At 33.4% G+C, this 26092-nt stretch overlaps 1 protein-coding gene across 2 annotated transcripts in view; it reads left to right on the forward strand.

Annotated features, from left to right (window-relative positions):
• The window catches only part of ADAMTSL1 (ADAMTS like 1), a 380756-nt gene that overhangs the window by 23337 nt on the left and 331327 nt on the right, over positions 1-26092 (forward strand). For both annotated transcript variants that reach the window (XM_074282966.1, XM_074282967.1), the window contains exon 2: positions 15888-16015. In XM_074282966.1, coding sequence (XP_074139067.1) covers positions 15888-16015 — 128 coding nt within the window. The remainder of the gene's footprint in view (positions 1-15887; positions 16016-26092) is intronic.

Genomic DNA, 26092 nt, shown 5'->3' on the forward strand with positions numbered 1-26092 from the left:
CTAATTATTAACCTTGCAGTTACCACAGCTAATTCCAGTAGGAGTGTTTGCTCTTCCAGGAGGTGGTTTTCCCAAGATTCCAAGCACTTCCAGCTGCTTTCTATAGCTTCCCATATGCAGTCATTTTTGCAGATGTTTTACAAATCCTTTTAAGCAAACTTTGTGGATGCTCCAGAAAATTTCTGTGGTTGATTGGAGTTAGAGTTTGACCAGTTCATTGAAAAGGTGGGGGATATCTGGGAGAAGGCAGAGACCTGAAACAGTTAGCCAGCTCAACAGGAAGGCCAGAATTCACCAAAAAAAAAAAAAAACCGAGGAGGAATTTTTATTTGAGGGGGTGTCTCAACATGCTTATCTTGGGGAGCGGTGGGGTGTGAAAGTCCCTGGAGGTGGCTCTTCATTGTTTTCCTTAATGCTTGGCCTGCTGAATTTTTTCCAGTGGAGGGATATTTTTGTGTAGGGGAAGAAACAATAACTAGTCATGGTAATTTCTTTTGACTTCCATATAAACCTTAGGTGAAATTCTCCATTCACTCCTACACCCTCTCTCCCCCACACACAGAGACATAATTTTGCACCTAAGGTGGAAATAACATAAAAATCTCAAAAACATTCCCACAGCTTGAAGAACATGAAGGTGATGACTGCTTTTGAAACCATAATATTAAGCCATTACATCTGTCAAATGGAAGCAAAAAGATTTTGAGAATCCGTGTGATTTCTACCTCTCAAGTTTCTTGGAGAATTGTATAGCTTGCCTTTGTAAAAGAAATGAAATTATCCAGTTGGAGAAGCCTGCCTTGAGCCCTTAATTGAGCAGTACTTCATTCAACAGCTTTGCTGTTACAATTATATCACCAAGTCAGTGATTATAGTAGAAAGAGAAAACCAGACTGATGGTGATGCTAGATTTCCTAGCAGAAAATGTCTTTAAATCTTTCAGACTATACCTTTTTTTCTTTTTGGTTTGCATCCAAATCTTTGACTGGTATTTGAAGTCTCTATCAGAATAAATACAAAATAATATTTAGGTTGCCTTTTTATCATCATTATGACCAAGTAATCACAGTGCCTCTTTGCTCCGTGTATGTTTTTTGTTAATGGACATTGACATGGTTAGACTAGTTATCTATGAAGTTGTGAGAGATTATATACTCCAAAATGCCTCATAGGCAGCCAGAAATTTCCTGAATAATAACCTTTTATATCAGCCATTATTACTATTATTTTGACTAACTGTGAAGTTTGTTTGAGTAGAGTTTTTCAGAATACCCAGAGGTCTCCCAGCATTTTCGGAAAGGGAATTTTAATCCATTCCTAGTCCTTGTATGCACTGTAGCAACACTCAAATAATCCTGGTTCTAAAATAAAAATAATGCTAAAGCATCTAACACTGAGCAGAGGTCTTAATTTCATTGCCTAGAAAGTAGAACTGCTTTAATTCTATCTCTTAGGCTTTTTTTCTAGGTTGCAAATAATATCATGATCAAAATAATAATAACAATAATAAACAGCTTAAATAAAATAATAACAATAATAAACCTAACATTACCCTGTAATAAAAATTTAATAACAGTATTTTAATAAATGCTGCTATACTATATGCCCAGTCTCCAAGTTACATGGAATGAAAAGCTTTAAAAAATATAGACAGCAATAAAAATCAAATCAATATGGGGACACCACAAAGCATATATCTTCCCCATCATCCTGTCTGCTACCAGAGCTATTCCCAAAAAGCTTTTAATGACTTTACAGACAAAATACTTACACATTTTTGTATAGTAACATAATTCCCTTGTGCAATAGCCTCTAGAATATTGAACATCAAAGACTTGTAATAGAAATTATGTCCCAGAATAATTTCTATGTGAACTCCAACAAACTTAGACTGGAAAAATGTGATAACAATAATTAGGATAACTTATATTTAAGTAGTGCTCCTAGGTTTGCAAAGCACAACCCCATTATGTAGATTCTGTTATTATTCTTTCTATTATGACCTGAGAGAGATCAAGTGACTTGCCTGAGGGGGAAGGGAGGAAAAGGGATTCACATATATCCTGGAAGCCAAGTTTATTATTCCATCTCTATTATACTACACTGAAAAATTCAGAATCTTTATTTTTGGCTTGGAGACTTCATCTACTCTCAAAATTTTCATTTCTGCCTCTATGAACATGATTCTTAAGCTCATATCTCCAGATCTCTTTTCATGTGTTTTTTAGTCTTGCATTTTATCCTTTAGGGGCTTCATATTTCTCACCAATAAAATTAAGAAACTAGATTAAATTATTTCTAAAGTCTTTTCCAGTTCTATATACTTTGAACTTATGATCTCCAACTGCAAGCTGAACGTGTCCACTGAATGTCCCTTATGAGACTTTAAACTTGACAGGTCCAAATTTAATTCTGTTCCCAACTACTCCAACTCCCAACTTCCCTATTTCTTATAATCATGGAATCTCAGATTGGAGAGCCCTTGAGGCCCATTAGTTCAACCTGAACTAGAATTCCTTTTAATGAAATTGCCAGCCAGTTGAGAATCCAACATTCACTTGAAGACCTCTAGTGAGTGGTAAGCTACCTCCTCCCAAGGTTCTGCTTTGAATACTTTTCACTGTTGGAAAGTACATCTTTATAGTGAGACAAAAATCTCTCTCTTTATAATTTCCACCACCTCCTTCTAATAGTTCTATCCTCTGGAGCCAAGTAGAACAAGTAGTATCCCTCCTCCATGTAATAATTGAAAAAACTACAGAAGAGTTGCAATATATTATGTCTCCTAAGTTTTCTCCAGGTTAAATAAATCCAGTTCCTTCATCTAATGCTGATATAGTGTGAGATAGAGAAGCTTAAAGCAGCGAGGTGGTGCAGTGGATATAATGACAGACCTGAAAGCTAGGAAGACTCATTTTTAAGTTAAAGAAATCATCTTCAAATCTGGTCTCAGATACTTGATAGCTCTGTGACTCAAGGCAAGTCACTCAACTCTGCCTCAGTTTCCTTATGTGTAAAATGAGCTGAAAAAAGAAATGGCAAACCACCTAAGTATCTCTGCCAAGGAAAGCCCAAATGGGTTCTTGAAAAGTTGAATACAAATAAAAAAATAATTAAACAACAACAAACACAGCAAAGACCTTTAAACCTACTGCTGGCCTTTTCCTAGACAGACACTCTATAAGCTTAAGAATGTTTCCTAAAACATGTTAACAATTAAACACAATATTCTAGATGTATCTGTAACAAGGGAAGAATAAAGTGAGGTTATCATTTTCTTTGGTCTAGATTGTGTAATAATGCCTTTTTTAATGCAACCTAAGAATACATTAAGATTTTTTGCCTGCTGTATTACATTTTTCACTCACATTGAATGTGCATTCAAGTAAAACTTCTAGATCTTTTTAAAATATCCTGTTAGCAACTCATGCTTCTCCCACTAGCAAAATCTATTTTTAGCACAAATATTTTTTTATGTTTATCCCTGTTAAACCTTACCTTTTTTTCCTAAATGTTCTAGCTTCTCTCATTTTTCAAATTTCAGTGCTATGCAAAGTATTCATTCATTCTAATGTAAAATTTTTATTATGGTTTTGTGTTATGTTGGTTTTATATTAATTTTATTATTGTTATTATTGCATGCCCAATTTGTTGTTCTGTTCTTTCTCTTTTTTGTTCATGAAAGTATATAAAAGATAGAAATTTTCCCTAAGCATTATGCTAGCCCCATTACAAAAATTTTGGTATATTGTATTTGGACATTGTTGCCATTATCTTTAATGATATTATCTATTTTTGATTTGTTCTTTAATTCATCAATTATTTAGATTGTTATTTACTCTGTAATGTTTATTTCTTTAGAAATCCTTTTTTGAATTGTTGTCTGTAAAAGAAATATTTAATATTTCTGCTTCATTGAATTTGTGAGATTTTTGTGACCTAATACATGATTAATTTTTGTAAAAGGTACCATACACAGATGAGATATATTCTGTTCTATGCCCATTCAACAATTATATATCATATATGTATATCATATCTAACTTTTAAAAGATTTATTCAGATAATTAACATTCTTACTTTTTTCTTAGATTTATCTATCTCTAAAAATACATAGAACTCCTCCACTAATATAGTTTTATTATCTATTTCTCCATTTAATTCATTTAACATTCTTTAAAAGTATACAAATTCTATTCCACTTGTTACATATTAACTCATCATCTATAACAATTTTCAGCACAATGTAGTTTCCTTCTTTATCTCTTTTACTTATGTCTATTGTTTTCTAATAAATTTCTACATATTATATTCAAAATATTTTAGGAACTTATGAATATAAAGACAAAAATAAAATAGTTCTTACTATCTAGGAGTTTACATTCTACTGTGGAGAATAATTCTTGTTGACAAGTAAATGCAAAATAATATCAAGAGGCAGAGAACAATGAATACAGGAGATCAAGAAATACCTGACAAAGGAGGAGGAAGAATATTTATAACATATGTGACACCTATGCATATTCCAAGGGGCAGGAGTGGAACTTTTGTGTATTAATAGTATGTGACAAGATAATTTGGCTGGAAAAGAATAAGCATAAAAGGGTATTGAGGGATAGATCAATTCTCCGAAAACCTCCACAGCTGTGAATCATAACATCTGAAGGAGTTGCAGGGCAGCCTTTACTGACACAGGTGTTGCAGACTGGGAATGAGATAAATTGGAGGCAGAAGGAAGAGGAGAGAGGTCAAACAATGCAACAGCCTCTCAGTCAGAGAGGTCAGAGAACAGCAATTGTCTCTCAGTCTCCTTGTATCATTCTTACAAGAGGAGATCCATTCTGGGTTGGATCTCCAGAAGCCACTGTCAGGTGGCTTCTGTGTATTCCAACAAAAGGGATTAATATGAAATAACATTTAAAACTGGTAATATCCAGATTGTGTAGCCATGCTGAGGATTTTGTATTGTATCACATATTCAATGTGGAGCCCCTAAAGATTTCTGAATGATCTTATCTACAATTTTGGAGCTATAAATATGACTGCTTGGTGGAACATAGTTTGGATATTTTAGCACCAATAAGACATCAATGGAGTAAGGAAGAAGAAAAAATCAAGGATAATTCCAAGATTAGGAAACTAGGTGACTGGTGATATCTTCAACAGAAAGAGGCCACTTGGAAGAAAGGATGGATATCTTTTGGGAAAATAGGAATTTCATTTTGAACATGCTGAGTTTGAAATCTCTAAAAGATATCTAGTCTGAGAAATCCACTAAAAAATTGATACTATATGACTGGAGTTCCAAAGTACTTTCAGATATCTATATTTATAGATAGATATCTATATCTATATCATAAGTGAACAAATTTTAATAAGGAAGCATGTGTGTAGGCCACAGAGAAAGAATATGAAATAAAGAGAATGACCTGGTCAAAGGGAAAGGGATGCAGAGGATACAGGTCATGAGGAAAAGGACCAAAGAATCTAATAGTAGCAAAGACTGGAAAAAATTTTTTAGAGTAGAAGAGAAAGAGAAATGAATTTGAAATGCTCTGATGAGAACAGAGGAAAAAAGCTATATAGGATTTTTGAGGATTAAAAACAAATTTGGACCAGTCACTGTGGAAAGTGTGATACAAAATCACAGAGGGAGTCTATATTTATGAAGTATTTATTTAGCACTATGTTTCTAGGAATGGAGAAGGTAAATGATGGCTCCAACCAATCTTAGTGTTTGGCAAGACATGACTAAAGACAATATAACTGGACTAGTAATATAAGCAAAATGAGAGGATATAGTTAAACCATTCTATAAGATAAATACTGAGAAAAATGGAAAGTACAACAAACTAGGAGTCCTTCTTGGAAGAAGAAAAATGAGTGAAAGAAATGGAAGTGATGGTGAAGGTGAAAAACAATTTTATTAAGAATAAGGCAAAAAGAAAGATGAAATTATAGAATGTTTTGACTTAAGGTGGAAATATCAGATTTTAGAAAAATGATATAGGACCACTGATGGTGATGGTGAGATCAATATTCATGGTCATGCCTGTGTGGAATGAATTTAAAAAAATAAAAAAGTTGTATGGATGTTGATTGACATGGAGAACAGGAATTAAAGTAGACATTATGTATATTGAAGTCTCCTAGTAATATAATAACGGTGAGTTAGAAAGAAAGATTAAGTAGGTACTGAACTTATCAAAGCTTAAGAGAGAGAGAGAATGATATAGAAGATAATTTCTCAATTTTATGTCATATACAAATTTGATAAATATGTTCTCTGTGTCTGAGGGGCCATTAAATATAACCAATATTTGAACAAGAATTCCTTCTGCAAAATTCCCTAGATTTCCAAAAAGAAGATCATACTATCATAGATTCAGAGAAGAAAGGGACCTTACAAATAATCTCGTCCAACTACTTGGTTTTACAGATGAAACAACTAATACCTAGAAAGTAGACCAAAGAGTCCTCCTTGGAAGAAGAGCAAGGAGTGGAAACAATGATGAAGGTGAAGAACAGATAGAAAAGAAAGGTGGAATTATAAAAGGTTGGGATTAAAGGTAGAATCAGAATTCAGAAACATGGAGATAGGACAATTGATACTACTTTTTGTACTACAGCCATGCTAGTTCTCTGGAAATTTATTTAATGCTGCCCTATTAATAGCATCACCACTGCACTTGATAATTAGACTCAAAATTCAATCTCAAAAAAAAAAACTATTCTTACCCCCATTCTCCATATCCATTTATTGTACAAGGCCTCTTACTTGTTCCTTAATAATATCTACCCCTGATGTCCTCTCCTTTTCATTTATACTTTTGTATCCCCAGATACTAGGTCAATATTTTGTACATAGTAGGTATTTAATAATTGTTTGTTTAATTGAAAAACACATAGTTTCTTAAAGTAATAGGGCATTTGAGGCAATGTGGGTATTTATTTTAAAATAACAAAAAGAAATAAGTCAGAAATACACTCAAAAGACCACTTACTGTTAATGAGAATATTGTTGTCATCTTAACAGCACTTTTTTTTTGTCTCATCAGAAGCAAGGGACAGATTTGAAGCAGTATAAAGAGTGTTACCTAATTGTAGAGGGTGAAAACTCTGGAGAAGTATACTTGAAACAAGGATACTTACAACAAGGTGTTAACTCAGTGGAATAGATGAGATAATGGTTCTCTACTTCATACATATTTAGTGTGCTGTAATGTTATAATCATGCTGAGGTATTTAAGGGCTGGGAGGACTGGAAATGAAAGATTCCAACTTTGACCATCCTCCCAGTGGTTCTCCTGCCTCCTGCACTCCTCCACTAAGATCAAGACTGGATCAGATTGTGACAGACACAGACTGTGAAGGAGACAATAAAGAATCTAGACTCTATTCTTCACCATTCTTGTGGTATCTATCCTGCTGAGACCAAGGCCTGTCTGGAGGACCTCCAGAAAGCTAGCCCAGACATTACACCTAATGTTGCTAACAAGCCATCATATCCCAAGATAATATGATTGTCATAAGAATCAGATGATTTGAATTATCAAAACAAAACTGTCGAAAATATCTGGGAAGTTCTGTTACCTCAAAACATATTTTAGACTATTAGATTGAAAAGCTAATGAATTTTTGCAAAAAATTATATTAGTGATAAATGCCACTCAAATCACAGGATCAGATTAAGAAGATAGGACTAGGGTAATAATGTTATGAATGGAGAAAAAAGACATGTTTGGTACCTGTTCTGAAAGTAAGCTCAATAAAACTTGGAAATAGATTGTATATGTAGGGATAAATGTAAATAAGGAGAAGATTGGAAGACTAGGGAGAAGAATAATGTGGTTGTGCCTTCAAAAGTAATAAGACAGTTTGAAAGGGGGTGTTTGTGTTAGGATGGGAAGAAGTAATTAGCTTTATTTTGGGTATGTTCCATTTAAATGTCTTTAAGACATCCAGTTAGAAATATCCAAAAAGCAAGTGTGATATTTGGAAGCTCAAGAAAGAAAGGACTGGGTAAATAGGTCTGAGAATCAATTGAATAAAGATAAAAATGAACTCATAGTAGTGGATGAGATTGGCAATGGAAATGGTAAAGAAGAAAGAGTAGAAATAGGCATAGGACCACTAGAACTTTGGCAAACATAATCAATGAGCGTGACCTAGAGAAAAATCCAGCCAAAAGAGATTATGTAGTCTTATAAGTAAAAAAGAAAAAGAAAGAAAGAAAGAAAGAAAAGAAAAAGAAATATGTAGACAATAAATAGAAAATAAGTAGTCATCTAAGAAGAATCAAGAGAGAACTATATCACAAAATCCTACACAGAAGAGAATATTTAATAGGAAATGTTCATCACCAATGTCAAATCATACCAATATCAAGATCATACACATGGTAAGTAGCAGGTAGTATTGGAACATCGAAAAGATACTATGCTTTGTATTACAACCATGCTAGCTATATATAAGCCAGAAGGGTAAAGATAAAGAAAAGGCCATTGGATTATATAATTAATTGATTAATAGTAACTTGAGAGTACAGTTGAGTAACAAGGTTGGATGCCAGACTACAGAATGGTTAAAAGAGAGAGGAGGCAGTAATTGTAGACAACTTTCTCAATTTTAGTCAGAGGAGAGGATAGAAAAATAGAACAGTAGCTAGCTGATATATTAAAACTATTTTTAAGGTTTATAGATAAATTGGTAGATAGATAAAAGATAGATGTTAATATACAGATTCAAGATTAGTAAGAGAATATGATGATGGGAGAGAAATCTGATGGAGCAGATGTTGTTTTTAACCTTTAGTCCTTCTCAACAACTTCTCTTCCTATTTTTCCAGTCTTCTAAAACTTTATTGCCCTACAGGCATTCTTCCAACAAGCAATATGGTCTTCATGTTGTCTCTTTAATATACTTTATCTATAAACTGGGTGACTTTGCTGGATAATCCCCCATGCCTTGTGTTCTTCTGATTTCTGCCTCTTACCTTCCTGGCTTCCTTCAAGACTCAACTCAAATCCCATCTTCTGCACAAAACTTTCCCCAGTATTCCCTAATACACCCCCTTATTTTTCCTAACTGCCTTCCCTCTGAAATTAGACTATGTATGTCAATCATTCACAGTTATTTACATGTTATTTCTCTCATTACTAGATTAAACTGCTTGAGGATAGGGAATGTGTTTCAGTTTTCCTTTGTATTCTCACTATTTAATGCAGTGGCTGGTAAACAATAAGAGCTTAACAAATGCTTGTTGTTGTTTATGATGATGATGATGATGCTGATCATGGTGTGAAAATAGTGATGGCAGTGGTGGGATCATAGGGATAAAGCAGTTTGTCTTGGCAAAAAGAAGGGCAACCTGTCATGTGAGATAGGGATGAAGGATGAAGGGAAAATCAATAGGTAATTATGGACTACTTGGCCATAATCAGATAGTTGTTGAAAAAACAAAACTATTTTTTTTCTCAATAGTTTTTTATTTTTCCAAATATATGCAAAGATAATTTTCAGCATTCATTTATGTTCTAATTTTTTTTCCTTTCCTCCTTTTCCTATCCTCTCCTCAATATAGTAATCTGATATAGTTATTCATGTATAATCTTTTAAAACATATTTCTATATTTTTCATTTTGTGCAAGAAAAATCAGACCAAAAGTGAAAAACTTAGAAAGAAATAGAAAAAAAGGTGAAATTACTATGCTTCAATTTATATTTAGTCTCTATAGTTCTCTTTCTGAATGCAGATGCCCTTTTGTTGGGAAAATTATTGTTAAAATACAAAGAGTATGTATTTATAAAGTTTTCCCACATTTTGGTGTGCATGGCAAGGCTATCATGGAACAGAGATTGTATTTTTAAAATAGTGATTCTAAAATTGGGTTTGAAATGTAACTTCACCCCCCAATTATTTTTTAAATCAAATATCAGCCAAGCACTATAATTACAGTTTGCTCTTAACTATGTCCATTCCTAAAGATTCACATACTTTATCTATCTAACTTTTTAAGCATCTTACTTCCCAATACATATACAAAATAAACATGCACATGAAAAATGTTCTCTTCATAGGTAGAGTTTCTTTTTTGTGAAAGCTGCTTTTATTTTATTTAACATTCATTTTGTACTGTCCCATGAAATTCCAAATGTGTTAAAAAATTTAATAAATGCTGTATCTGTTTTGAGAGAGTAAAACAGACTCAGATTTTTCAGGGCTAATCGTAAGGTAGGGATACTTTCCACCTTCCATCTACTTAATATTCATCTTGAATGTCCTCTTCACCCCTTCATTAAAATGTAAGCTCCTTTGAATGACTATTTTTGTTTTTACTTTGTATTGCTACTTCAGACTTGTACAAAGTCCTTAATAACTGCTTTGACTAGTTAATTGATTACTTAATTGATTGACCATAGCACAGCTTTAGGAAGTTTTTGTATCTCTCAGTACTTATCTCACTACTTATGTGAGTGTGTACATACATCTCGGTAAAATACTCCAATAGATTAGTGTATCTGTAATCTCATCAATGTGGATATTCTCTGCAGTGTTGTGGGTCACAACCCATCCCTGACTACCTGTTCTGTACAACTCTTGTCCATGTCTTCCCATAAGTATACCACAGATCTTCCTTATGATCTTACCAGTTGGTGGCAAAGTAGTTAGAGTATTGAAACTGGAATGAGGAAGACCTGAATTTAAATCCAGCCCCAGCTACTTACTAGCTATGTGTAGAAAGTTATTTTTAAAAAATCTGTTTGCCTCAGTTTCCTTGTCTGTAAAATAGGAATATTAATAGCATTTATCTCTCAGAGTTGTGAAGATCATATGAGATAATATTTGTAAGATGCTTAACACAGTGCCTAGCCTATAATAGGCACTTAATAAATACTTTCTTTTTGTCCTTCCTTCCTTCCTTCCTTTCTTCCTTCCTTCCTTCCTTCCTTTCTTCCTTCCTTTCTTCTTTCCTTCCTTCCTTCTTTCTTTTCCTCTTTCCTTTATTCCTTCAATTTCAAATACGCCAGGGGTGATGGCTTGCTTTCCCAGTGTATCTAGTCCACCTTTCTTTTTGATGATACATTTCTTGGAGAGTATCTTTTATGTTTCTTCCCCTTAATTTTTGTAATCAACTGCAAATTGCCTATGTCTATCATGTGATTCTCCCAGGGCCCTTCATGTAATCTTCTATTTCACTTCCATTTTTCCCATTTCATTCCTTCAGAGACTGATATTCTGTGATAGAGACACAGAAACAACCCATCGCTTTCTCTAAGAAAATGATTATTAAACAGATCTAAATTTACAAAATCTTAGTAGTCAAATACTTCTTACTTTGGTGTTCTAGTAAAAAAAATTCTATACAATCTAATTTTATTGTTTTATTGATAATGTTTACACAACACTTACCTCATAACCCTGAATGATATTCAGGACAAGAGCTAGCCCCATTTTATGGATGGGTCACACAGCCAGTAGGTAAATGATATTGGATTACAAATTTAATCTGTAAAAATGGAGTTTTTCTAACTCTTGATCAATAATCCAGGTGTCCTGACAATATGGCTAAACTTCTCCCTATTACACTACCTGTTCACCATCCCATTCCATATTTCTATGGTTCAATATTAGAACATAAACACACACACACACACACACACACATGCATAAACACACACCTACTATATTTTTTCCCTGTGTACTCCTTATCATACATTTATAAGCACATCATTCTCTACTCTTATTCTTTAATCTTCCTTCTTTTTACAGTATCTTGCAAATGGGCTTCGTAATCTATTCGAGCCCTAATGAACAAGATTTCTGTACTAAGAGATCTGTATATGTGAAGTCAATCTGAGGTTAAGTGTATATGGGGCAGTGAGGAACAGGGAAAATATTGCTTCATGCAATTACTCAAAAGGCTTTAAGTACTTGTAACTGTCAAGCCTGGAGCTGTTCACCTGAGATTTTGTTTCTGAATTTGGCCCTGAGAATGTAGAACTAAACTATAGGATTAAAGCTACATTTAGATAAACCAGTAATGGCAAGTATAGGAAACCACCCTAATACTGCTAGAGTGAAGGAAATTCCTTCTATCTATGGGAGAGAAAATGAATCAAAGCTAAAAACTATATTCTAGGCAACTGGCATTTGCCAATGCTTTGAGAATCATAGTGAGTTGAGGGTGAGGAAAGATACTTTTGACAGGTTCTCAGTACTTTTATAAAGGGAGAACTAGGACAGAAAGTACTTGTTAAAGGTATTCCATGGGAAAGTTTGACTGCTGCATAGATCCAGAAAGGTTTACATGTTGATTTATGCTGAACTGCCTGGAACAACTCTTACTTTCTTTCTTACTTTCTTACTTACTTTCAGGAAAATTAAGTTCTAAATTAGAAACCTCCCCACCCTCTCTGTCTGTGAGAATGTAAGGTTTTATCTTCTTCATATGCCTGGCACTTAGCATAATGTCTAGAAAGAGAACACAAAAGGCATTTACTAAATGTTTTATTCAATTGAATTTCCTTGAACCATGGAAAAACCCATCCTCTCTAAAATTGATTCCAAAAATGTATGAGTCAAAAAAGAGTGCCAATGGCCTGTAACAATATCTTCATAATGAAAAAATATAATGAAACAAACCCCGAGTGGTATTGAACTTTTCTTCACAAGGCTGATCTAGGGTTTATATTTACTTTTACCCCTTTTTTGATATCATCATCTGATGAAGCATCAGCCAAAATAAAATAAATTCAGGATTGTATCTGTTTGAGGTGTTTTTTTTGTTTTTTTGTTTTTTGTTGTTGTTTTTTTTAATAGGTAAATGTTAATAGCCAAAGACCATCATCTTACCTGGCACTTTTGCTGAAATTTCCAACAATAGAGACAGGGATAATCTCTTGATCACTATCTTTTTATGGCATTGTTGACCTTGGTTCCAAGGCATTCAGATTAATACAATCTATTACTCTAATGGAGAAGAAGGCTATATATTGGGAGGGCAGCCAAGGGGAGTGAAGGTGTTAGACATTGTAAGTATTGGCCATTGCTTTTCAAAAGTGGCCTCTAATTTACCCCTAGTTTAATTCACCTTAGTTTCACTCACTAGGTGAAAACAGGAAAGCCCATTTTTTGTTAATTTACTATCAAGTAAATAGGTGTTCACATGCTCAAGTTTTAAAGTAATAAACAAGTCCTAACTGGATTAGGCATGTTATCTGCTTATACTGAGGGCCCTCTTTAAAAAGGCAATAAACAAATACTAGGAGATTTTAAATGGCCTTAAAGGCATTGCTAGAATGTCATTCTTGGTTGTAGATGCTGAGTCCTGGCAGAGTTAAAGAAGAGGAAAATCACTTTACTTTTCTTAACATTAAACATGGATTCAGTTGAAATGAATTATGTTTATTCCACTTGTTAAAAGAAAACTTGGAGTTTGTTCCAGTTTGAGACCACATGCTTTCTGGGAATATATGTCTTATAACAAATCTTGGAATGCAAATAGCAGGCACATGCCTCTCTGCTGGATGGGTGTGCAGGGGAGTTCACAGGGATGTGGGCCCTCAGTGGGCCTGCCTCATTGTGCTGCTTTTGGCACTGGAGATGAAGTTAGGGTGGTTAATCAGCAAAGCAACACCTTGGACTCCTTATTAGCAATTTCTCAAATAAATCATGTGACCAGGAGAGAGGGGGAAAAAGGTCAACACGGAGTTTGAAACCATTTGTTTCTTTACAAAAACACAATCACAGTCACATATTTTCATTTTTCAAAAATCTTACTCAGAGAGCAGCCAGCTGGAATAACCTTAATAAACTGGCTTTCTGGGCCTCTTATCTCACATGTAAATGCTAATAAGATTGCATCTGGGGATGGAGTACAGCTGTGAATGTTGCATATTTGATTTTTTGCAGCTGTAGGGACTGGATATAGTCATGGCTTATAATCACCAATCTTACTCACTTTAATCACTTCATTTATCCTAGCAATTATAGAGACTGATTCAAATTTCAGTTGTATTTTATTTGAACAAAATAAGGGAAATTGCATTTAGTAAATTTATATTTGTTACATATGCAATAAGTGGATCAAACATCACTTTCAAAACTGCCTGATCTTTCTGTCAATCATACACAGAAAAACACTCCATTGGACCTAAATTTGGCAGAAGGCAGGTTAGAGAGTGATATACAGTATTGTGATCCTCAATAGACTTTAAATATGAGGCATTTATGTAGTAAACATGTAAAGGGAACATTTGGGAATATGCACTCCTATGGCAAAGGGCTGTCAGTCTAGTTGTTTAACTCTTCTTTCCCTACTCTCCTATTTAATTGAGCCCTGGAAAAATAGTGCTCCATATTGCTGTGATTAGAGATTGATTTTGTCAAGCCTATAAAACAGGCATCAAGACTCACTAAATATTTTCTTCTGGAAGGAAGGGTTTTGTGTGTGTGTGTGTGTGTGTGTGGCAGATGTGATTCTGTTACCTGTACCATTTTATATTTTATAGAAGCTGACAATTGCCGTTTGGTCACATCCTCAGACAAATTTGACATTGCGTGTATTTGGAAAGTTCCATCCCAGAAAAGCTCAGTAGGTCCCTTAATAAAACAGAAAATGCAGTGATATTTTTGAGACAACTGTGGGATTTAATGCATAAAGAACTGGACTGGGAATCAAGAGAAACCTAAATTTGAATCCTATGTCATACACTTACTAGTTAGGTTATGTTGGACAAGTCATTATACCTTTCTGAGCCTGATTGTCATCATCTCTAAAAATGAGTGGGGGTTGGATTCAATGTCATTTAATGTTCCTTTCAGCTTTAAATTGTTGACTTGGATTTCTGTCCTGCAACATTTAACTTTCTGGGACTCAGTTTCTTCATCCATAAAATAGTAATATAATAATGATATATTAGAGTGAGGAAAACATGAATTCAAATGTCATGCAGACATGACTCAGAGGACAAACCAGTTGTGTGACCAAAGACATGTAAGTTGACTTCTCTAGGACTTCAGGGAACTCTATAAAAATGTAAATTACAAAAAAAAAAATTAACATTATATATCCATTGAGGGGAGTTTCTACACTGACAGTTCTTGACAGTGATAAAATCATGGGTCTAGAATCCTATTCTTTTTCCCTACCCACACCAACTTCCATCTCAACTTCTGAGGAATGATAAAGAAAATGTTTTGTAGATCTTAAAGTAATTTTAAAATATGAGTTATTACTATGCCTTAAAAAGAGTTGTCTTCCTGAATTATATCAAGATCTTAATTACTTTGATAAGTCTATAGTTTTGCACCTAAATAAGAAATTTACCAATTATAACTTATTTTTAACCAGTGAGTTAACCAATGTTTCTAGAGTAATTAGTGCTTTTCTTGCAAAACACTTAGAGATAGTTGACATTGAGTCCATTTTATAAGTGGGGACATTGTGGCATAGAAAGATGCAATTACTTGCCTAGGACCTTAAAGCTATTTGAGTGAAAACACAGAGACTCACTTTCAAAGGAGGTTGTAGATCTATGTAAATGCATTCACTTCAAGAATTTTTAGTTATATGAAAAACAGAATGATAATGATACCTTTATATAACACCTAGAGATTTTATATGAGTGTTCAACTTTATTCATAAATCCAGACACTAGCAACTTAGGTATAGGCTTATATGCCCAGTGATATTTTCTAATCCTCAAGTGATTACTGTATATGTATTACGTGGCACAATGTTCTATATGCTGAAAAAGTACCTCCAAATTCTAAAACCCATTAATAAATTATGTTTTAGGATGGGTTTAAGGTTACTTAATAGTTAAGAGTTTTTTGACAGGTGTTAAGACATATACCATTGAAAATATTATGTTTCTTTCAGAGTTCCAGGACAGCTCGATCTGAGGAAGACCGGGATACACTGTGGGATGCCTGGGGTCCATGGAGTGAGTGTTCCAGAACTTGTGGAGGAGGAGCCTCATATTCATTGAGACGCTGCCTTAGCAGCAAGTAAGTATAGCACCAAATTTTCTTTGGGGCTTTGGAGAAAACAAACATACAAATTATCACTGAGTTTGGTACACATTTTGAAATGGCTACTATAATTTTTTGTATATATAGTGCTTTTCCTTTTTCTTTGATCTTTTTAGGATATGGGCCTAGCAATGGTATTGCTGGGTCAAAGGGTATTCACAGTTTTATAGAACATTGGATGTAATTCCAAATTGTTCTTCATAATGATTAGATCAATTTATAACTCCACAAACAGCTCATTAATAAATCTGTTATCCTACATACTTTCCAACATTTGTCATTTCTGATAGGTCTCAAATGGTACTTCAGAAACATTTTAACTTGAATTTCTCTAATTTAAGCAATTTAGAATATATATATATATATTTTCCCCCCTGAGGCAAATGGGGTTAAGTGACTTGCCCAGGGTCACACAGCCAGGAAGTATTAAGTGTCTAAGGCCAGATTTGAACTCAGGAGGACGACTGGTGCTCTATCCACTACACCAACTAGCTTATTTTAGAATATTTTTATGTGACTATAAAGAGCTTTGATTTCTTCTTCTGAAAACTGCCAGTTCATATCCCTGACCATTTATCATTTGGGAAAGGACTATTATTTTTATATCTTCAAATCAATTACTTATATATTTGAGAAATGAGACCTACATCAGAAAAAATGTGCCATTAATTTTTTTATATTACTTCATTGTCTGTAATATCTTTTAGCAAAATGTAGTTTCCTAGTCTTTTTCTTGTGATCAAACTGTAATTTTCAGCTTCTATAAAAGTTAGTCATTTTTCAGTCATGTCTGACTCTGTGACACCATTTGGGGATATCTTGGCAAAGATACTGGGATGGTTTGGTATTTTCTTCTCAAATCATTTTACAGATGAGGAATTGAAGCAAACAACATAGCTATTAAGTGTTTAAGGCCAGATGAGTATTTCTGACTCAAGGCCATTTTACTTTATTCACTGTGCAACTTAGCTGCCCAATGATCTCTTTTAATTAGATCTAATTTTGCTTTTATTTTGTCTAAGAACATGATTTCTATCCCTAAATTTTATTACTTTAGCTGAAGCAAAACAGATTCTATTCTAGACATTTACTTTTATTCTCTGTGTGTGGCTTTCTGTTTCAAATATGTTTCTTATAAATAAATTGTAGCATTATAATTTCTAATCAATTATGCTCTCTTTCCATTTCATGGGTGAGTTAATCCCATTCACTTTCACAGTTATTACTATTTACCTCCATCCTATTTCTTCTTCTTTTTCTCCTTCTCCTTCTCCTTCTTCTTCTTTCTTTTTTCTTCTTCTTTCTTCTTCTCCTGTCTCTCTCTACATCTCTGTGTATTTCTCTGTCTCTGTCTCTTTGTCTCTTTTTCTAGCTCTTTTTGTGTCTTTTTCTCTGTCTCTTTTTGTCATTCTGTGTCTGTCTGTGTCTGTGTCTGTGTGTCTCTCTCTCCATCTTTGTGTCTCTCTTTCTTTCTCCTACCCCTCCTCAAAAGCCTATTTTGCCTCTAAATGCCTCCTTTAATCTTCTCTCCCTTTTGCCACCCTCTCCATATAAATATCTAGGGGGCACAGTGGCTAGAATGCTATCTGCAATACCACACAAGTCACTTAATCCTATCTCCCTTCCTTGTCTATGGACAAGGACTGGAGAAAAAAAATCGCAAACTACCCTATCTTGCCAATAAATTACAAATGGGGTCATGGAGCATTGGAAAGGACTAAAGTGAATGAACAATAATCCTTCTCTTATTCCATTCCCTTTCGGTTTTTTTATAGTGTAAGATTGATTAATGTGCTTGATATCATGCAAATCATTTTGTCCCATTTCCAGAGGAGAAAAAGGTCCAATTATTCTTTGAATGAATAATAGAATTAAGTTTCTGTTCTCTGTGGTACATATATGTAGTATTAAATGAAAATAACTAATAAAGAAATGTTTATTTTATACCAGGCATTGAGTTAAGCTAAGTGCTGGTGCTACACAGAAAGGCAAATGATAGTTTGCCCTCTAGGAACTCATAGTCAAATGGAAAGTTGTCAAACAAATAACTAAGTACATACTTAACATATAACTTATACTTGCTCATATATTTTGCAGACCAAAAGTCTTAGTGCAGTTTCAAGCTTTAATTAAAGTAAGTTTTAAACATTTTTGAGACACTGTATGCAGAGTGGATGAAAGCTAATATCAAAGGCGAAGGCACTAGAAAAAAAATTATTTTTCATCATACATACACTCTCACACACATACACATACACATAGAATTTGTCAAAAATTTGCAGTGAAAAATCAGGACTAATTGTTAAGATCTGGAAGCTCCAGGTTAGAAAAACTTTGAACAAAAACTCAAATATACACTATGATTATGTCTGGGGAACCTTATCATCAGAGGAGTAACCACTTGCTAATTAACACTATTGACTGCAGCAATTCACTAAGATCATATACTGAGGCATGGAACCACCAAAATAGAGGATACCTATTCATATTACAGAGGCTTAAATTGTTTAAGGCTATGGTTAGTTGGCAGGATTGTTCTCAGCAGGCAAAGAAATGCAGCTATGTGTTTTTATATTAATCCTTAAAGATGAATTTCTAATTCATAATAGAATCATCATTGATAATATTTTAGTCTACTGTGTGTTGAGATGTAACATGATTTAGTAGATGGAGTCCTAGAATTAGAGCTTTGTGTGTGTGTATGTGTGTGTATGTGTATGTTTGTGTAAGGGTGGAGAGAGATTTGTCCTTTTTTGATGCGTTTGACAATGACCAGCTGTGGGGCCCCAGGCAAGACCCTGAATTCCTCTGAGGATCAATTGTCTCATCAATAAAATAAGGATAATACTGCCCATAGCAACTACCCTCTTCACCGAGTAGATTTGAGATCCCCAAGAGATAATGTTTGGGAAACATTTTATAAACTTAAAAATATCACATCAATTCAAGCTTTTATTACCATTTTTTGTCAATATAATCATTTTAATGATTATAATAGCAATAGTAATAATAATGCATGAATAGCATTGTGGGTTAATATATATCTTCAAAGATTACTAGATTTCCAGAAAAAGAAAGAGAAGGAAAGGACAGGACAGGAATAAGAAGAGAAAAATAAGGAAGGGAAGGAAAAGGGAAGGAGAAGAAAAGGGAGGAAAGGAGAAAAGAGGAAAGAAAAGAGAGGAGAGAAGAAAACAAAAATGTTCTCCTACATTAAGTTGATCAAGGAAAGATAGTATTTTTTTAAATGCCATTACCAGCTACAGATTTTGTATTGCCAGACTATTGATCAGTGTAATCTTGACTTTAATCTATATTTAGAAAGTCTGAATATTTGACCTTTAGTCAGAATGCAGATGAGAAATGAAGAATTAATATCAAGGACTAGTAGAAACAAGCCCTAGGATTTAATGATAGAAAAAAATTTTTCTTACAATAGTGATTACCACACTTTTTCAATTGTGTGATCTATTTTTATAGCTACTCCCAAACCATAAAATCAGAATTGCTAATAATGTTATTTTTCAATAAATGATATCATTTGACAAAGAAAAGTATTACTTAAAATTAGTTCATGAATGATTTTAATTGATATGCATAACAAAAATAAATATAACAAAATCTTCCCTAATTATCCTAGATTTAAATTTGTCATAATTTGAACACATTCCAAGAGATACACTTTTCAACAGTTTGGTTCAATGAAAATTTACTAGACATCTAACTTGCATTGAGACATGATACTTGTCTTCAGGTATTTGAATGGTTGTCATAAATAGAAAAAAAATATGTCTTTTATTCTCAACCTCATAAAGAAAAGAATAGAAGTTGTAGAGAAATAGATATGGATAAAGTTCCTAATAATTAGAGCTATGCAAAAATAGAATGAGCTCCCTAGAGATGTGGTGATTTCTTTAGTATTAGAGGTTTTCAAGCAATGATCAGATGACCATTTTCGGAGGATGTACGGCTGGATTTAAGAGAGGGATAGATGTTGACTGTAATTCATTTACTTGCTTCTTTTGAGATATCCAATTTCCTACATCTATAATACTTGATTGTGTCTGGTGATAACACTAAAAGAGCTTACTTGATGGCATCACATTTAAAAAACCAATATGAAAAATCTCAATAGTTTTGTTGCCTGGTATCTTTAGATTGACATTCATAAATGATCTGTGAAGAAAAGCCAAAATATGTTTCATGAAACTAATAAGAAATGCATGAATTCCCATCTGGTCCCTGAAGAACACTTTCAATGACACGAATGTTATTGTTGGTAGATCTGTCACTTGAGATGAGAAATTGAGAGGGAATTTAAGAATAAATGAAAACCTCAAATAAAATCTTCTTGCTCAGCCAAGAACCAAATATTTCTGCTATTGGTAACTCATAGTGGCATTTTGATCACTTAACAAATTGTGGCCATAGCCAAAAAAAATTCATCACCCTATGATGATGAGACTTTCTGTAATTCACTAATTTGTACCTCAAAGAGGAGAAAATCTATTGCCAGTATTATACTTGAACCTTTGTAACAGCAGAACCTGCTGGAACTAATATTCCACTACCATAAATTTCAAGAACTCAATGCATCTCAGTAAGATTCAGACTTGAGAGGATCAAAATTCCCTCTAATTACAATGGAAAATGGAAATCTAAATAGATTACAATATATTATCTAGGATGACTTGCAAAGGAGAAGTCTCATGAAAGATACTAAAGATAAGTGTGACTTTAAAAAGGGGTTGTCGTTAAGTGGGGAGAATACTTGAATTAGAGTCAGAGGCCCTCAGTCCAAATTCTAGCTTTGCTCTTTACCTAACTACCATTTTGAATGTAAGTCACTTGACCTCTCCACATCGCTTTTCCCCTATTGGTTAAATAATGGTGTTGAATTTGAGCTATAAGTTTTCACATGAAATTCTCTTCTCAAGTAATTTTGTTCTCTGATGATAATAAAGGAATAAAAGTACCAATAATAATACATTTACAAAAATATATTCCTCTTTAATTCCACAAAATTAAAGCAAGTGCTTTTAGTAACTTGCTAGATGAGAAATTTAAAACAAAATGGAGAAAAGATACTGCCCCACCCATCATGTCAATATTTTCAGGAAGAGGAGGTGAGAGTGGGGAAATGTTTTGACACATGACATTTTCAAATCTTATAAAAATCAGAATAATAATTAACTTGTGTATTTCTTTCTCTGGAAAGCCTATATTTCTTGTCCACAGATTTTTATTATGTATTATACTTTTTAAATTCTACTAAAACTTACTACTGTAGTTAAACTAAAATGCATTATGTAATCAAAATGACATGTCAATTTTTTTGTCTATAGAAGACCATACAGGCTGTATAAATACAGTTCTGGGAAATTCTCTGATTTCTAGATTGTTAAAATGTGCCCTCTCTCTATAAAGATGACATTGACAACTGCTTGTCAATAAGAGTTTCATTTATGCTGAATCTACCTCATTATCTGACCCCCTGGAGATCAATGGCCTCTATGGTAAGACAGCTGGCCTGGGATAAAAGTAGAGTCAGAATGAAGCTCAACAGCCCTTAAGGGAATAGGTCCCACAAGTTTGACCTCATTAGCACAGTGCTCTCTAACTAAGTAAGCCTGCCAGCTACAGATAATTAAGGAGCAATAGAAAACTTATCCTTTTATTGCTGAAAGCATATAAAAATCCCTTTATCATTCTTCAGTGAATAGTATCCTCAGTGAATAAAGGAAGGAAAAAAATCATTTTTAAATGTCTTCTGTGTGAACTGTTTTACAGATATTATCACAATAACCCTGAAAGGTAAGTTATTATCCTCATTTTACAATTAAGGAAATTAAGACAAGGTGACTTGCCCAGGGTCATCTAGCTAGTAAAAGTCTGAGGCCACATTTGAACTTAAAGCTTCCAGACTCTTTTCCAAATACTTTATCTATTGTAGCCCCAATCACTTTAGAGCCCACATTGAATAAAAAACCAATTATTATATTTACTATTTACTTTAGTAAATGTATTATTTAATAAATTAGTAAATTTATTTTATTTATATGATTTCATCAATGTGGGTATACTTTTCAGGGGTTTAAATCACAACCTCTTTATAACTTTGACTTGGTATACAATCTTCATGAGATGATGACCAAAATAAAAAATATATCATCACCTAGTGCCCAGTCTTCTTAAGATGAGCTTCCTCGAACTTAGCTGGATTCTTCCTTACATAGTAAATGCTTAGTATAGTGAATAAAATGTTTTTGGGAACCTGTGGTCTGGAGAATTTGGGTTGAATCCTATCTTAGAAACTCACTAAGGTGTGGGTTCCTGAACAAATCACAAAATCTCACATTCACTTCTCAGAACCTCAGATTTTTAAGGTTTAAAATAAACATAATAATACAATTAGAACTTATCTTACAAAGTTGTTGCATAGAAAGGTATTTGGAGACCATAAAGTTAAATAATAATAGGCTTTTACTTGAAAGACTGACTTACTATATAAAATCTTCTAGATAGAGTAGAGATTTTTTTCTTGTGTTCTATGAACTTAAAAATATTTTTTGATAATTATATTTTAATAAATTAATTTACTTTGGTATCCTATGGGTTTTTTTTATTTATTTAAGAACATTATTCTGAAAACAGGTCCATCACATATGCATACACACATTAATTAAGAACTCTTAATGATACTCTATTAAGAAGTGTTTAAATATCTAAGATTACCTCTGTCTTGTGACAAAAAAATCAAGGAGGATATTAGTGAAGGAATCTTATTTTGATAAAATTAGAATTCAATTAAAATTTTGCATATTATAACATTTTCAAAATCATCTATCTAATCTCTATTATATATATAAAATATAAATTTACATCCATATGCCTACATTGTAGGTAATCATATTTCTGCATTTTGTTTCATGAGATAGCACAAATAAACAAGTTTTTTTTGCGGGTGTTTTTTTGTTTTTTTTTTTTAATATACCCTAGTTTGTTCTATGACAATTAAGTGACACAGTAAATAGAGTGCCTTGCCTGGAGTAAGACTCATGTTCAAGAGTTCAAATCTGTCCTCAAATACTTATCTCAAACACTAGACCCTCGCAAGTCACTTGATTCTGTTAGCCTAAGTTCCTTATCTATAAAATAAATGAATTAGAAAAGGAAATGGCAAAACTCTAATATCTTTGCCAAGAATATTGCAAATGAGGTCAAAGAATCAGGCACAACTGGAAAACAACAACAAGTTTGATCCATGGTGTAAAATATGTGAATGGGTATTCATATATTGCAGTAGTATCTAGACTAATGATAAAAATGGGATTATCAAACTGTGATAACTTTAGCATCTCATCCCAAAAAAATAGATTATTAACAAGTCTCTAGATTTTTTTTTGCACTATTCAATCCATTCCTTCGTTACTATAACTTTAGCATTTTATATTTGACATTTCAAAACCAGACAATAATATTGTATGTGAATCTTTTGTGGTTTTATATTTTCTTTGTCTTCAACTCAACATTATCAAATCACAGCATATCCCTATGGCAAATTTATAACGTGTAGACATCCTACACCCATCCCATTGCACAGCCCCCATTTCTGCTTCCTATCCATGCATTTATAAGACATCTTTCAACAAATGACATCCAGATATGTTATCCCCTGGAGAAACCACCAGATGATAAAGATGAATTGGTGCAATTCCAATTTTGCAGTTAGAGACATTTTACATTTTTGTAAATTTCTAAACCTGAGATGAATTTAATTGAAGAGCAAATGGCTAAACTATTATACAATATTATATTAGGTAATGGTTATGGGCGTGTGGTCCATAGTTATATTTCTCATATTCATGGCTAAAAATAAAATAGAGTTCAATATGCTTTTTCCAAAAATAACATTTCTTTATAAAAGTAAATCTCTTCGTTAAAAAAAAAAAATGGCTCAGTAAAAACATTAACTAGTATTGCATATTAATGCATTTTTTTCAAAGGGAATTAGAACAATATTAACTATTAATATCAAGCATTTTTTTTTCAAATGTAAAATCTTCCCATAATACCTGACACATAGTAGGCACTCAATTAATGCTTGCTGATATTTGACACAGTAGACTCTTTTAAAAACCACTCATTGGATGTGACCATTCAACCAGTTTCTAACCTATCAAAATGCATTATTAACTAGGCTTCTTTATTGAGCACCTGTGGTATGTAGAGTACTATGCCAGACCCAATAGAAAGCAACAAATAAGATGTGGTTCCTGCCTTCAAGCTTCATACAGTCAAGAGTAGAATTCCTATACAAGGAAATTCATTCATAATTCACTGAATAACACAGTAGCTCTGCAAATGCCTTTGGTCTCCCATAATAAAATTGTTTCACATCTTAGTTTGAGACCCCCATGTTCTAATCCATTGTATTTTAAGTCATATTGAAATTCTAGAACATTGCAGTCTCTGAGAGAAGATTCTATCACCACTCAAAAAGATTTGGTTTGACCATCCATGCAGGAAAGATCAAGTTGATGAAGAAAGTTTTTGCCTAAATTATTGACGTGCAATGGATGGACAATCTGTAGATCTGGTGCTTTAGGATGTAAAATAGAACCAATTAATGCACAAGTATATAATAAGCATATGTTATGTGCCAGGTTCTCTACTAGATAGTACAACTGGATGGTTCAGACCCAGAATTTAATAGCATGAGGAGAAGGAGGAAGAACAGATAGGTTTTTGTTGTAAGAAAATTCCAAAACGGAATCTCTTGCAAACCTCAATCAAAGGCCCATCTTTTTAAAATCAATATTTTGTTGTTGATATTATATGATAATGAGATATGGAACACAATAGTTTCCAAAGAAATGAAAATCCATTCAATAGTTAATAGAGAAACATGAAGAACCAATGAACTTTGAAGAATAACCAGAACAAAAGATGTCATTAGGAAAATTTATGCTAGGTATAGAAAATATGTTGATCCCATGATGGTAGTGGAGGATGACAGGTCGATTCTCTGAGTGCTCCATTAGTATCTCCATTATATCAAATAGACAGTGAAGGAAGCTACCAGGACATGGGGTAAATCTCTTGAATTGAATTTATGGGAATGAGCAAGAATCACCTAGGATGAATAGACATGGATGCATTATAGTGTGTATGATTAGAGGAAATATCCAAATCAACAAACATATGTACACACATATATGTGTGTGAGAAAGTATATCCTGATATAAATTTGCCTTATAATTAGAAAAGTAATTCATGCTTTAAAAAGTTCTTAATTTCATTTATGTATATCCTCTCTAATCCCAGTTTCTATAGCATAATCTCATTAGAGTTTTCTTCTGTATAGAGTTTTCTTGGTTTACTATGGCCCAAAAAAGTTTCATCAAGTGGTGAACAGTTTCCTGGTGATGAGCAGTTAGACTGATCTTTGGACAATAGATGTACTGGAAACATTCTAGCTACTAAAAAGTTGCCATTGACTAAGAGATGTCTTTGAAAATTGTAGCTCACGACTTAATCAGGCATGAGGAGTATTTTAGTGGAGAGTAAAGAAATATGGTCCATTTAAAAGAAAAAAAAAGTTATTTCCAAAAGTAGATATATCAATAAGCAGTTTTCTGCTTGATTTTATTTGCAAAGAATTTCAATGAACTGATCAACAAGCATTTGTCAAGTGCCTACTATGGGCCAAGTACTATTGCTGTTCTTGTGTCTATGTTCTCTGGGAGAGTCTTGACCACTAGACTATCATAGAAGGTCTTTGGGCAAAGAAAACATCTCAGTGTTTACATGGTGATGGCTCTAAGGTTAGTGACAGCTATTTCGTCAAACCCATTTTATGAACCCTTTACTATATTCTCTTGGGGTACAATCCTAGAAAATGGGATGGCAGGATCCTCTGTATAAAATTTCCAATTTTGCTGGAAATTGGTTTATTAGTTGATTTTTATCTTCATCTGTTGTACTCAGAACATCTGATAAAGGCAATAAAAGAGAAAATAGATTAGTTTAAGATCTAAAGTATCAATACAA

The sequence above is a fragment of the Sminthopsis crassicaudata genome, chromosome 1 (genome assembly GCF_048593235.1).
Source record: "Sminthopsis crassicaudata isolate SCR6 chromosome 1, ASM4859323v1, whole genome shotgun sequence".
NCBI lineage: Eukaryota > Metazoa > Chordata > Mammalia > Dasyuromorphia > Dasyuridae > Sminthopsis > Sminthopsis crassicaudata.